Source organism: Chelmon rostratus, chromosome 24, assembly GCF_017976325.1.
Source record: "Chelmon rostratus isolate fCheRos1 chromosome 24, fCheRos1.pri, whole genome shotgun sequence".
Taxonomy (NCBI): Eukaryota; Metazoa; Chordata; class Actinopteri; order Chaetodontiformes; family Chaetodontidae; genus Chelmon; species Chelmon rostratus.
In genome coordinates this window covers 3,304,116-3,318,379 of record NC_055681.1, presented here as the reverse complement: position 1 = coordinate 3,318,379, position 14,264 = coordinate 3,304,116, and the positions used below count along the sequence as shown (strand labels likewise).

General features: G+C 41.7%; 1 protein-coding gene across 10 annotated transcripts in view; it reads right to left on the bottom strand.

The window, feature by feature from the left end:
* dmd (dystrophin) overlaps positions 1 to 14,264 on the bottom strand; it is a 207,526-nt gene that overhangs the window by 144,241 nt on the left and 49,021 nt on the right. For all 10 annotated transcript variants that reach the window (XM_041966474.1, XM_041966467.1, XM_041966475.1 and 7 more), the window contains 6 exons: positions 11,786 to 11,881; positions 11,197 to 11,295; positions 10,123 to 10,304; positions 8,589 to 8,739; positions 5,482 to 5,601; positions 1,409 to 1,510 (listed from right to left, as the gene is read on the bottom strand). In XM_041966474.1, coding sequence (XP_041822408.1) covers positions 1,409 to 1,510; positions 5,482 to 5,601; positions 8,589 to 8,739; positions 10,123 to 10,304; positions 11,197 to 11,295; positions 11,786 to 11,881 — 750 coding nt within the window. The remainder of the gene's footprint in view (positions 1 to 1,408; positions 1,511 to 5,481; positions 5,602 to 8,588; positions 8,740 to 10,122; positions 10,305 to 11,196; positions 11,296 to 11,785; positions 11,882 to 14,264) is intronic.

The window sequence follows — 14,264 nt, the reverse complement described above, 5'->3', positions numbered from 1 at the left end:
AGACAGATCCATAGAAATGCGAAGACAAAAGAATGTCAAGGAGAAAGAGAAGTGAACTGAGGAGACAGGAGATGAGAGAAATCTGATCATGTGGAAGAAGGTGTGCTGGAAGCCTTTGTCTCCTGTTGCTACAGACAGCTCTCGACTGCAGCATCCTCCTCAGGCCTATTGTCTGTGACAGCATCTCTCCCCCTGCCCACGATTACAATGTGAATATTTCCGTTATCAGTATACGGACAGTTCATTTGCAGCCGGGGCCCGGGGAGGTACTTGAACAAGCGTTTAGCCAGAGAGCGGGGGAAAATTGAAATCAATGTATTTCCTGATGTTTTGAATAATTAATCAAATTAAATTTGGCTCGTATGGATGCCTGGAAGCTATTGAAGCCAATGAGCCCTCATTATAAAACACACTGAAGAGGTTATTCCATGATGAATCTGTACTTATGTGTAGAACTGTGTAATCACACTTCATCAAATGGGGCCCTGATGCCCCTACTCACACATTTTGGTCATATTATCCACAGCTAAATGTAAATATACACGGTATGCACAGAGACTTACAGTAAATCCTCCAGCAAACAAAAACTGAATTATCCAGATTTTATCAAAGTGTTATTGGATTAAATAATAAAAATAATAATAGTGATAGAGCAGCAGTGTTAGAGTCTTAAAATGTCTTCTATTAATAAAGGGAACAGTAAACAAAGAGTGACTATGACCCGAAGGATGGCAATGCAAATCCAGTTTATGGTTTTTAATTAAGACCGATCAGTTAATCGTCTATAATCCGATGTTGCGATTTCAGCTTCCTCAATTATTAATCACAGAACAAGAGCAAATCGGATATCCTGACACATCTAATTTCCTTCACGATGTCTGCTGTGGCTGAAAATGTCAACCGCAAAGAAGCTGATCAAGGAAAGAGAAAGTAAGACTCATTTCTAATGGGAAGGTCGTCAAAAAGAGCATCTAATTAATATTTCTAATCAATATACAGATCTGTCCTGTAGATACAGTATAAACATCCTCCACTTTGGATATATCTCTACAACTATTTGATATTTAGATTCTTGGTCTTTGCCTCGACTTTTCCTCTTGCACCAACCTCAGGTCAAAGTTTCAACTTGTCCAATATTTGAGTTCATGATCAAATATCTGCCAAAGTGATGGAAACATCATTCTAATGCAAAATTTCAGCTTTTTGTATTCAACTATCTTTAAAAGTCTGTTTCAGTTTAAAACGTCTCTTTAAGCCTGCAGGATGTGGGAGTAGACACGATCTGGATGATCTAATCTCATTATACATGCAGCAAATACTGCTGTGATCCTGCCTCACTCATGCACACACACACGCACACACACGCGCATACACACACACACACACACGCACACACACACTCTCATACCTGTTCATTAGTGAAGTGCTGCCATTTCAGTAAAATCTCCTGAAGCAGAATCCAGCGTTCTTCTGTCCATCTACAAATGGCTGCCCAGCGGTCACCTAGCACCTGCACACACACACACACACACACATAAATCACCTATTAATGTCTGAATTATTTCCCCGGTGGAACTGAAACATTTTCATCGCGTTGCCTCAAAGGATGATGGAAGCACGTTTTCACTTGCCAGTTTAATTTTTTTGGCTGCCAAACATGCTGTTTGATTTGTGTTCCTCTCTCTCCCAGAGGGACGGAGCTGATCATGATTGTGGACGGCCATGAAATTCACAGACGGCGGGAAGAAAATATCTCTATATTCTGTCCAAGTGAACGGAGTCCATTGACTGTGCAAATGAAACAATGGCGGTCTGGAGCTTTTGTGAATTGAAATGCTTGTTGATCTTTTCTGTTTTAATGCCCTATTCAAGTACAATATATGGCCAAAAGTAAAGGGACAGCCCTGTTACCTTGCTTTTTACAGTTGTCCATATACTTTTGGCCATGTTGTCGATCACGATTCTCTACCAACTTGTGTTCAGATCTGACAAGTTGGCAGCTTTGCGGGGTTTTTTTTCTACTTTGGTGTCCTGAAGCTGAGTCGTTGTTTGGTTGAACCACAGAGACACAAGGTCTATCTTAACTACTTTGGGCTGAAGTCCAAACTAAGCAAAGTATTAAGTTGTAACTTATGTCTACGTTGGAACTACTTGTTGGTGCAAACCTTATTATTAGTGTCTAAAATCCATCCGAAGTTGGAAATTCTGTTCAAACCAGGCTAGCCGTTGTGACTCAGTGCAGGTGAGCAAACACTTTTAAGAGCTACAATTTTGCCATCAACCATTTCTTTTTCAAGTGCTGCCCTATAAAAGCATTTCATTTCATCATTTGAATTTTACAGTATATGCCAGAAATGCCACTGAACATATAGCACTGAACTATTTTATTCTGGAAATCATGTGTGTGAATTTATTTGGCTTGAATTCCCCTCTATAAAAATGTAATTTTAAGCTTTAGAAGTTTTATAATTTCCTGCGAGCTACCTGGGCAGCCCTGAACTTCTCTTTCTATGAACCAATCCAACTTGAGCTAGATTTTTTTCTACTTGACTTTAATATGACTCTGACTCCTTTGATGTTCACAACATGAATATTGTGATTTCAATATTGAAGACTTACATTTTTAGCTGAATTTTAAAATCATGTTTTTCGAGATAGAGTCTCTTCAAACCACCTTCTGGAAATTTCAAGGACGGGCATTAAAACCACACAAATTCAGACTGCATTTATATCATGCTTTTCTACCTTAAAGGACAATTTGCCTGTGATTCACCCATTGAACCACACAATCACACCGACAGCAGAGGAGCTGCCATGCGAGGGATCAGTGTCTTACAGGAGGAGCCGGGGACTGAACCACCAACCCGTGGATAAATGGACGACCTGCTCTACCTCTTAAAATAAATATTTTAGTGCTATAAATTCAATGCATTTAAATTTCAACATGAAGTTACATTTCACAATTAGATATTCAGTTGCTGATAGAATTCAGACTTTAATGTTAATCAGCACAGTTTCCATTGCTCTTTTCCTGTCTATTGGCCTCAGAGGCTGTGAGCTGGACAGGTTTATTTTTCCTGACTCCATTGTATTGGCATATTGGCAGTTGGCTGTTAGCCGAGTAAAACGGGAGAGACACTCTTCCGTTCCATTTAACTGGCAAAGACAAAACCCACAGTGTGTCCAGTGAACAAAGTCATCAGAGCGACACAGAGACAGAGAGGAGGGGATGGGGGAGGAGATGAAAAGACAATGAGATGCAAAAAAAGTGAGAGACAAGCGAGCTGCTAAAGACAGACGTGGTGAGAGAGACTCAGCAGGTTAATCTTAAGATGAATGGCCTGTAATTAATCAAGTGACAGTTCAGCAGCGGGGAGAAACCAGGGAAGACACCTTCTGTTTGCATTTTTACATTCCAGCACACAATGCTCTCCCTCATCTCTCTGTCTCGCTTATCTTATGTTTGGTTTAAACACTGCACTGCTGGGAACAACAGAAAGTCAAACATGAAGCTGAATTAGCTTTCTAACAATGTTAAGAGTGATTATGTTTTGCATGCAGCACAAACAATGTGTGTTCTGCAATGTAGCTGCTTAATATGATGTGAATTCACCATGCTCGCTGCAGCATTAACATATTCCTTTCTTTTTTAGGAAAAATTCGAACTAAAGTTTGGGAGGAGAGATTCTCATTTTTGGCTAATCTGCTTTCAGTACAAAGCAGCTTACTTTTATCCAAAGCTCCACAAACCTTTTCTCCCCAAGGAGGAGTTTCAGTCGCATCCAATTATCCGAATTTCTTCATTTCCTGTTTGTCTGCATCGCCAGCTCGGCCCAGATCTACCTCAGCCCGCTCGCTCACACCTTCCCCAAAGATATCAGATTGAGCTCCGAAAATAAAATCACCATGACTTCCTCTTTTTTGCTCCCGTCAACTTCCCATTTTCCATCAAATCAGCTCTCCATCACAGTTCACATCATATGCAGCGGCTCAGCCCAGACGCCTCAGCACAGCCTTCATCTGTAATCCAGGCTGCAGTCTGACATCGCTGTTAAAATATCTTCCATTCGGTGTTCTCCTTACGCATGGAGGGATTATCAAGATCACGGACCCTGAGGCCGGATACAGTTTTAACGTACATGTCAGGAATGTAATGCGACCATAATCCACAATCCAATTTTACCCGAAGCAGATGCATAAACAGAAGAACAGAACAGAAAAGTCTTTTTGAAGCTAATTGGCTGCTTTACAAATCACCTAAACGAGCATATAATCATATCATTGTTTTATTTAGAACAGTAGGCCTACTCCCAATGTAAATACAGTTCATTTACATGTACTGTATTTCTACACTCTGATGACTCTCAAACTAATGATGAAGTATAAAGAGAGAGGAAGTCTGCATCGGGAGGTGGTCAGGGTGGATGAACGGTCAAACACAGGACTTTCACACAGGACGCCACGGTTTAATTCCTGGGTGAAACCAATAGTCATATCTGATCAAGTAGTTTCGGTGTGACCATAACCTGAAATGTTCCTCAGCAAGCTTCATTTAACTGAAACTGAGGAAAAAGCACTTGGTAAAGCACTCTCAGTGCTTTATTTCAGCCACCATTTTGAAAATTAGTTTTTTGTTCGCTTTGCTTCGACACATCAACATGGAGTTAAAAGCAGATGTCAGATGTTGTATAGTGGATTGCAAAAATGATGTGGAAACACAGCCACTGCTTTTTCATAGGTCTAGTTTGCAGAATCTTAGCCTGCGTGCAGGCCGTAATGGCAAGACAGACAACAACGGGCTGAAGGAACCTTTTAATTCTTTGAAAAGTAGTTCCTCGGACTGAAAGCTGCAGGTACAGCGGGTGGAGATGCGATTATAATGTGACGGTGCTTGAACACAGGGCAGCATGCACAATTAGGGCAAGTGCATTAGACAGCAGTGGAAATCAGCGGCTGCAGTTTTAATAGATTTCAGCTTCCTTCTTTGCGGTGTATGGGACTTAACAAGGAGAACTAAGGCTCATACATCAGAGGCTAAGACAAGCGTGGAGAATTAACCGCACAAACAGGCAGCAAAGTCTGGCTCCTGGCTGGAGTCTGTGTGATGATAACTTATAGAGTAAACAAAATCAGCAGAAAGCTACGAAACAGAAGCACATCTCGCTGGCAAGGTCTAATTACTGCACAACACCAAAGACAAAACTATCTCCCGTTCAATCTGTTTTCCCAGAGAAACAACAACCAGAGTGTGCTCAGCCTGCTCCCACTGAGAGAGAACGAGTGGGGGGGGGGGCAAGGGACCAATGAGTGTGCAGAGAAAGAAACTCCATAAATATTTTAAAGTAAGAGATGAAAATGAGCCCATTAGGGTGTTTGACTTCCCACGAAATCTCCCCAGCTCTCTGTGTGATCAGCGAAGTCTGGTCAACGTGAGCATGTGCAACACAAACTTTGTGTGGAGAGTATATGTGTGTGCGTCACCTGAAGCTTGCTCTCCAAGGCGGCGGTGGCACTGTCTCCGCTGTTCTCGTCCACCACCACCACCATGTGGGTCAGAGAGTTCACCCTCACCTGCTCCATCTCCAGGTCCTCCTGCAGGAGCTGCAGCACAGGAACACAAGTCAGTCCAGCGCAACAGGCAGCCAGTGTTGGCTGTAATGATGGTGAGTTAATGACAGAATGAAGCTTGTTGGTTTCCTGTAAGACCACAGGAGTTTAGAACAGAGCATTGTTTCAACTATATTCTCTTAACACCGGGTGGCAAACAGGATAGTTACACAGACAGAAAGTTTCTTCCTGTGGCATATACGAGTTGTTGCCTCAGCGATGCACACCCTGACACTCTTATTCAGAACTTTCTACCTCTGGACACTTTCTGATGGTCTCCAGTCTCTTTGTACTTTCTTTCTTTCTTCTTTTGTTCAGATTTAAGCACTTTAAGAAAAATCTTACACACACTTCATACACAGCTTATGCGTTAATACTAATACTACAATCTCACTCTCACAATGTCACAGATGAAGTGATATGACCTTAAATCATTTGAAATTTGGTCTTCACAACAACAGTTGAGTCTGACACTTCAGATCCTCGCAGGTCTCAGAACATCATTCACACTGACAACCTGATAACCTCACTCAGCTTTTCTATTCAAACATTATTATAACTATTTCAATTTATGCTAAATGTGTGTTGTAATAGCGACATTAACTTTTTACAGTATTTCAATGTAAATGCTTTTCCTGCACATTTTCAGCATCACATATCTAACATGAAAATGGAAATGTATTATATCCTAGGTTTCATTTTTTAGTGAAAATTACCAAAGGGATTTTGGCATTTGGTATTTTTGGTTCGTTGTCGTCATTTGACTAATTCACGAATCATTTCAGCACTGGTCTCAAATTGCTAATCCAGATCAATATGATATACAGCGCATCCTCATTCAAGATGTCAAAAAGAGAAGGAGGAGACATGTTTCAGTCTTTGTATGTTCATGTTCATGACTCTGTATGAGAACTAACACGTGGACAAAACTGAATTAAAGCTCCCCTCACGAGGGGCAATGAGGAAATAAACAAACGCAACTGTAAAAACTGAATTACATGAAGAGAAGTTAGCCCTCGTATTGTCTTCCCATCTACTATATGATATGCAAACACTTGAAAACGGGTCAAAATCGACCCGAAGACAATAGGAGGGTTAAAAACTTTTGTCGAAATAGCCTTAAACACAACTAACTGCCACATGTAAGTAAGTAAGTAGATGTTTTTCAGTGAGAAAGTCTCCAGTTTCTACTCATTTCCACTTTTCAATCTGTATACTGTAGAGGGACTAAACCAAAACCATCCAGCTGAAACTACTAAATCGCTCACACAAATGTAAAAGACCGCCAGAGTGTAAAATCTGGTCGTATTGTTTAAACCCCCGACTGCTGGAAACAGGATTCAATTTTCAAAGCTTCTCTGAAAGCTTCCACTTCCTCAGAATGATTTCTCCACTGGTTGCAATCCCAGACAGAATGAGATGACGGTGTTCACAGCACTGGAGTCCACTGTGTGCGTGTCTGCGGTGAACCGATGATTCCTGAGTGAATGACAGTGTTGTGTTTGGTGCAAAATTGAACAGCATTTCGATTGGTGGTAATCAGAGGCCATTTTCCATTTCCCAGCTTTTAAGTGGCAGAAAAGCCAAAACAAAAACACAACTGAACCTGCTGTCAACACGCCGTCATCAGTGCTCCCAAACTGAGCCGGTTCCCCGCTCAAATGTTTACCAGCGAATTTCATTTTAGCAGCTTCTGAGTGGCGAGGTGGGCTAATTGTTGTTCCTCCTCTGCAGGAGCCTCTGCAGGATTGTTTTGTTGAATCTAGTCTGACAGAACCTCCCACTGCGAGGAGAAAGTGGAACCTCTCGACTAGCGTTTGTAACCAGTCTTCTAATTCGATGTTTTTTAGTTGTCAGAGATCTTTAAATCTGTCAAATGAACAGATGGAGTTAAAAACACTGCAATCAGTTAGATCTCTGTGAAGACTGATGATTCATTTAAACAGCAGGTGGCAAAAAAACTTGACCAAAAGGTCCATTGAGTGGCTGTTCTTGAGCTTTCAGACCCATCATGCACACCCTCTTCCTCAGCAGAGTTTGCCCAGTTGTCATGGAAATACTGATGCTTTCTTCCCACAGCATTTTAAAGAAGAAAGGATGTATACAGCCTGTCTTCATTCAAAATGAGTTAAATACTGAAGTATATGGGCAGTTTTTAACCAACAGCAGCAGCAACTAGTTAACCTGCATAATACTACCTGAAAGACCAGCAAGGCAGGGGGGCTTTTATGCATCTGTGTCCACTGTCTCATAACCTATTCAAGAAATACTCAGCTTTCCTGTCGCCGGTGTAATTATTCATTCTCACCTCTAACAAATTGCTGTGCTCGTTTCTCATTAGGCACCCGGGACTCACACACAGCCCTGAAGAGGTTCCTTCACACACACCTGTGTTTGAATACCATCGCTGTCACCCAGATAAATGAAGCAAAATAAGATACTTGAGATAACTTGAGCTGCTTCAGACGAGATTTTAACATTTAGGTTACTGAGAAATCCCCAACTAAACATTTCTGACTCTTATAAGGCCAAAAGTTGCGATATGCTCTTAAATATAATAAGTTACAGAGTTTTTACTTCACATAAGTGCACTTGTATTATTAGCACACAACCAGTTACATAAATGCTAATTATAGTTTTGACTTTGTAGCCATGGTGCCTTTATTTCAAAATTAGCATATTCCAACATAACTTCACTACACATGAACAAATAAATCCTAAAACTATATTTGCAGACCCAAACTAGCTGGATGGGAACTAACCAGTAGTTAAACTCCTCCCCTGAACAGTGATTGTCCAATCAAAGCCTGGCAACTACAACTACCTACTATCTACTGCATGTGTTGTGCAAAAATGAAGCGTTTGACAGACCAACTGCAACGACTCTTAGAAAGAGTCAATTAACAGGATAATTTTAGCGTGACAGCAACATGTAAGCCTGGATTAGCTAAGGCACAGGGCTCAGGTCAGCAGCTGCCCACCTTGTGCTCTTCCACTTGGTGCTTGACGTCCTCCAGGTCAGGACCCAGCGGCTGAGCCCCCATCCTCTTAATCCGTGCCTCTGTCACATCCAACCAGTCTGTCAGCTGCTGCAACTGCTGATGCTGCAGGTCCATCAGGACCTCGTGGAGTCTGGGAGTAAGAGACAATTCATTGATCTGTCAATCACATGTTGCTACCTCAGAGTTAGCCATTATCAGGAACAGAGTCTTACCCAAGAGCCGTTCAGAAGGGCAGAAGGTCTGGCTAAACACGCGGACGCTCCAAGCAGCGACTACTGCTGCTTTAATTGGTGAAAGCCACCGATGCTGATCTTACATTCACTCTTATAACAGACCTTTGTTATCTTGTCTAAATGGTGTTTGGTAGTAGAGACCGTGTCTGCACAGCTTTGTGCTTGAATCAACAAGATTATCAAAGGAGATAGCTGAACAGTTAATTACATTTGGCTCAGTGTCAGTTATCATTGGATTCACCATAATTAGAAAGGACGCTGTTCTTTGTGTCCATGAATGTTGGCTCCTGTGCAGATCTTCATTCATTGTGTAAAAAGAGATGAAACTTTATTCAGAGGCCTAAATTAAGATGGAAAAAAGCAAGTGAAATAATTTTTCCCTGTGCTGTTCTATAAAGTCCTGTGTTGAATATGATTTAAATCATTTGTGTGTATGCATGTGTGTTTCCTGGTTTTTATGTAATTAAGTCTTTCTTTAATCCTTTTTTACTTCATGGTAAACAGCCTCGTTTGTGGAAAACTCTCCCTCACACACCAAAGCTCTTTGCGGCATGGCTCTAAAACATCCAGCTTACTATTGGGCTGCAAACATGCGCTGTTTGAGTGCAGCAATTACACTTCAGCGTAACTACCCAGTCGTTACATTTCAGACTTGGACCCAGTTTGGGAAAAACTTTGGTACTCAGCCTCCCTCTTTTTTGCAGTCCAATTGCAACCAAACTTTTCTTGTGGGCAAAATAAGGGGTTGAAATATTGTGAAAATGTTTTTTTTCTTTGATCATCTATATTTTTTATAATTAAAATCCTGAGGTGGACCACCAACACAAAGCTGTGTCCCTGCCGAACTTTGGAAATCAAGACCTTGTTGTGTGATGCTACAATGTCCCACAGAGCCTGAGGACCAGATAGAGCTTTCAGACACATGGAGAGCATATGAAATAGTCATGCAAAGAATGATTAAAGAGAGCCAAATGCTAACACCAGCACGACAACATCCTTACGGTGACAATGCTAATGAGCTGATGTTTAGCAGGGGTAATGTTTTCACCATTTTCACCAGCTTAGTTTAGCACGTTAACATGGTAACCTTTGGTAATTAGCACAAAACGCAGAGCACAGTAGAGGCTAATGGGTGTTAAAACAAAAAATTAGACTTTGTTGGACAACATTTGAAAATGATGACCTGATGGTGAGGGTCTTCAGAGTTATCACAACTAATTCTGTGAGATTCCACCACCAACAGAAGAGCAGACCTAAACCCTTTAAAGGTGTGCATCTACCTGCTCTGTCTGTCCATGCTAGCCACTCTCAGATGCTCCCATCGGGAGTTCAGGAGGTTCATCTGCTCCCTGACTTCCGAGTCTTCCTCCTCGCTCAGGTTCCCCTCCCCCAGCAGGGCAGCGCCGGCCCGGAGGACCCGCCCCACACTGCCCTGGTGGGTGGTCAGCTCTACCATGTACCCCTGGTGAGAGACAGCAAGAAACAACTCACACACATATTCACAACAACTCCACTTCTTTCGCCTCGTTGCCCCTTGAAAAGAAGAGGATGCCTCACATTACTTCTCCAACTGAACTGACCCCCCTCCATTCTCTTTCACTGCTCTCAAATTACATTTCCACCTCAGTGCGTCATCCAGTTTCTCTGATCACTTAACTCCTATATGATCCCTGTCGGGTCAAACACAGCAAAATGGTCGGGGTTAATTTAATTTTCAGCGCAGAAAAGTTGATAGTAAGTCTGTAGTCCTATAAATCCACATCCATCAGAGTTAATTCAACACTTACAGCGAGCTTTAAAACAGCTGCTCAGCCCTGGGTCAGCAGTGTGATTGGACAAACAGCTTAAAAATCCACACATCAGTTCAAAATAAGTTGCAAACGCCACTATTATGGACCTAAGGGAGCCTCGTTTTACAGTTTCACAGGAATTTGCTTCATAATCTAATCAGTTTATTCTTTCTCAGTGTGCGGTCTTCTTCATGTTGTCCACCTTCCACCAGCAGACAGCAGAGATAGTTTTTTGGTGATGGGCCACATTACACTGATTACTGCAGTCTTTCTGAGCCCTTCGGTGTGGTGAAGGGAGGCCCATTCTTTGCTCTGAGTACACAGGAACATGGTATGTGGTTATGTAATTACTTTAACTTCTTTGTTGTTTTTTGTCTGGGTCTGGTCTGAGCAACACTAACTCTGCAGTTTGTCTCTTATTTGGTTGGTTGTTTACAGCTACAGATGGAGGGACATTATTATTGCTGCTGTTACCTGCAAGAGACTGTGATCTTTAAATATTTAACATGTCATTATATAAGTACAGTTAACACGTCGTTGCAGTATCATTCATGTGACTCTCACCTCGTGTGTGTGGAACTGCTCCTTCACTTCCTCCACATTGTTGGAGATGGGGGGCTGACCCTGGAGCCCATCTTCAGCCGACAGCAACCACGTCAACACCTTAAAATTCCAATTAATAGAACATAATTAACAGATAAGTCTGATGATCTGATGTTTTCAGTGAGAACCTCCTGGTAGACGCAGAGCTCTTCCAACGCTTCACAAATATCTAATTTCAGTGATTTCCTCAAACAGCTGCTCACTGTACTTTTTATCAAACATCACACAAACAGGAGGAAATAGTGGATTTGTTTGGGACTATTTTCAGCGGCAGATTAAACCACATTTGGTGCTCTAGTGAGTATTTCTGGCAGCGGGATGGTGAACGTGGGATCGAGTCAAAATAAACTACACTGTGTGTTCATTGATGTGTTTTTAATAGGTTTTGGACAACAATGGAGCTCTCTAGCACAGAGGAATAAGATATATGAGGCTCTGGATACACACTGACAAAAAATATAATAATATAACAATCTCACCAGGCTTTTCTTTTAACAGAAGAAGGCTCAGAGATATAAAATATTTCTTTATCAGCGCCATTATACCATACCTCCTCCAGTGCAGCCTGGTAGCTCTCCAGGCTGGTGGAGCCTGGAGGCAGAGGACTGAGGCCCCGCTGCAGCTCCTCCTGGCCCGGACTCAGGAACTAGAGAGGGAAGGGATGGATTGGAGATACCGCGCATAGATGGAGAGGGATATGAGAAGAAGGAGAGGAACAGCGGGTGTCAGGGTAAGATGGAAAAGGGGTTGAGAAGTAGAGGGAAGGAAATAAGGAGATGTAACAAGGACACAAACAGTATGTTTGAAGTGAGAAAAGGGGGGCAGGGAGGCAGAAACAGGCAGCATGAAGAAGGTAAGAAGGCAGAGAAGATAGAGAGAGATGGGGAGAGGCCTGTTAGTGCTAGCCATTACCGGTGCCGACAGGACGTTCTGGCCTTTGTCCAACCTTAACAACTTGTCTCCTTTCTCTTTGGGTCGCTCTCTCCCCATATCTCTCTTTGTGTGCCCGCTAAAGAGCTGGACACTAACAACTGCTCTCTCCTTATCTCAGCTCCACGCTCCTCCTCTCACTCTATTCTTCTCTCTGGTAATAAGGTCCTGAAAAGACACACGAGGCCCATCCACGGTGCTGATAACTGTCCAGCCTCAGTCAGCCCGTTCTCTTTTTATGCCTGTTACGTACCACAAATTGTTTGGTTTTGTCTGACAGTATTCAGAAATTAGTCTGTGCTGACCGAGTTTACAGCTTGAAAAGCAACCAATATTAAATAAAAGCCACATATTTAGGCCCCTGAGAGTCTAAAATGTGCTCTACCTTTATGCACTATGTTACCCATATAAAACATGTCTGACTGAGGCAAACTGAGGATATGCATTGTAAAAAAAAAAAAGCATTACATCTTTGAGAAGAAACTTTAGTTGCGATGAGACAGGGCTTTTTATGCCAGGTTCTGCTTTACATCCTGCATTTCAAAGAACAGTGGGTGTGCTTGAATGAAGCTTATCTGACAAATTATCTTTTTTTTTTGCGATGCCTTTTAGGTGGCAGCCAAGTTGAGTCGAGCACCCTGCTGGTACATTAAATATTTGACACAGTCTCTGAATACATTCCACCCAAGTCAGAGCAAATTATGGGCCACATTTAGTTACGCAGCCCAGGGTGACGGGCTTTGAAAATGCATCTGAACACTTTGAAATGCCATGTTTTGGATTAGAGAGGACAGGATGGGTGGATGCACAGTTACCCTGCTTTTGTGTTGTAGCTGGTGTTGTATTGAACAGATAAGAAACAGACTTGCCCGTCAGTTTGCGTTTGGAAAGGCAGTGACGTAGAGAGCAAGAGCAGGTCTTCATGATGAGCTTTTTGGGAAATGCAATAACTTGCTTTCTTGCTGAGAGTTAATTGAGAGGATCAACACCACTCTCATGTCTGTATGTATGATAACTGTGAGCCAGAGCCGGCAGCTGATTAGCCTAGCTTAAAGCATAGACTGAGGACTGGGAAACCGTTGCAGAGCGCCTCCTGGCAGTCAGACTCAACAGCATTATTTCATAATTTGAAGTGTTTAAATAAGCCACTCCTGCCATGGTAAATTATTGGAATGGTTTGTTAACAAATGAAATCATAATCATAAACAGTGTATAGCTTCTCTTAACTAAGCTGAATTAAATCTGTTAGTGTTAATATTTATTTTATTTAGATATACAGTAAATGCCTGTGATGATGGATTTGGAGACCTTTACCACATGTTTGTTGACACTCCTGCAGTTCTTCTCACCAAATAGGTTATATTGATTTCATGATGTCTCAAACTTGAAAGCACAATTACAATCCAAACAGCATGATGTGAACATGACATCAGTCACGTGACCCTCGGCTCGCAGGTCTTAGAGGTTCCTCTCGTGTCTCCCAGAGAGAAGATGCTGCAGCTCGTAACGCTGCATAAAAAAACAATGTTTGATTTTACTTTTCCACTGGAGTTTGGATTAAAAACAGGAGACGCAGTGATTGTTGAGCTTTAGAAGCACATTTTTACATGCGTGAGCCGCGTTAGCCGTAAGCTCATCAACTGGTTGTAGCTTCAACAACATGAGAGTGACGTCGATCATTCTTGTAAGTATAATAACAGTGCGTTTCCTCATTTTTTTTCAAAATGTTGCCCCCCCCATCTGTATCACAACTGATAAAAAAAAGACCCTATAAGCATGATTAGTATCACTTCTTTTTTAGCTCATTTTTAAATTCTGAATGAAATTAAAACATAATGTGATTGGCAGGCACAAAGCAAAAGATGTCCAACTCAACAAGCCCCATAGTTTCATATCCAGCCATGAAGCATAATTTGTGTTTACTACAGATAAAAAAAATCTGTCAACAATTTTTTTAACTTTTCAGTGTTTTCATTTGTCACAATTAAAAGGAAACACCACTTTTTAACCATAAAAATACTTACCAAAAAATACTTTTTTCGGTACTTGTTCAAGATCAGTTGTGGACTTGGTCTGATGGACATTTTTTGTCAATGACA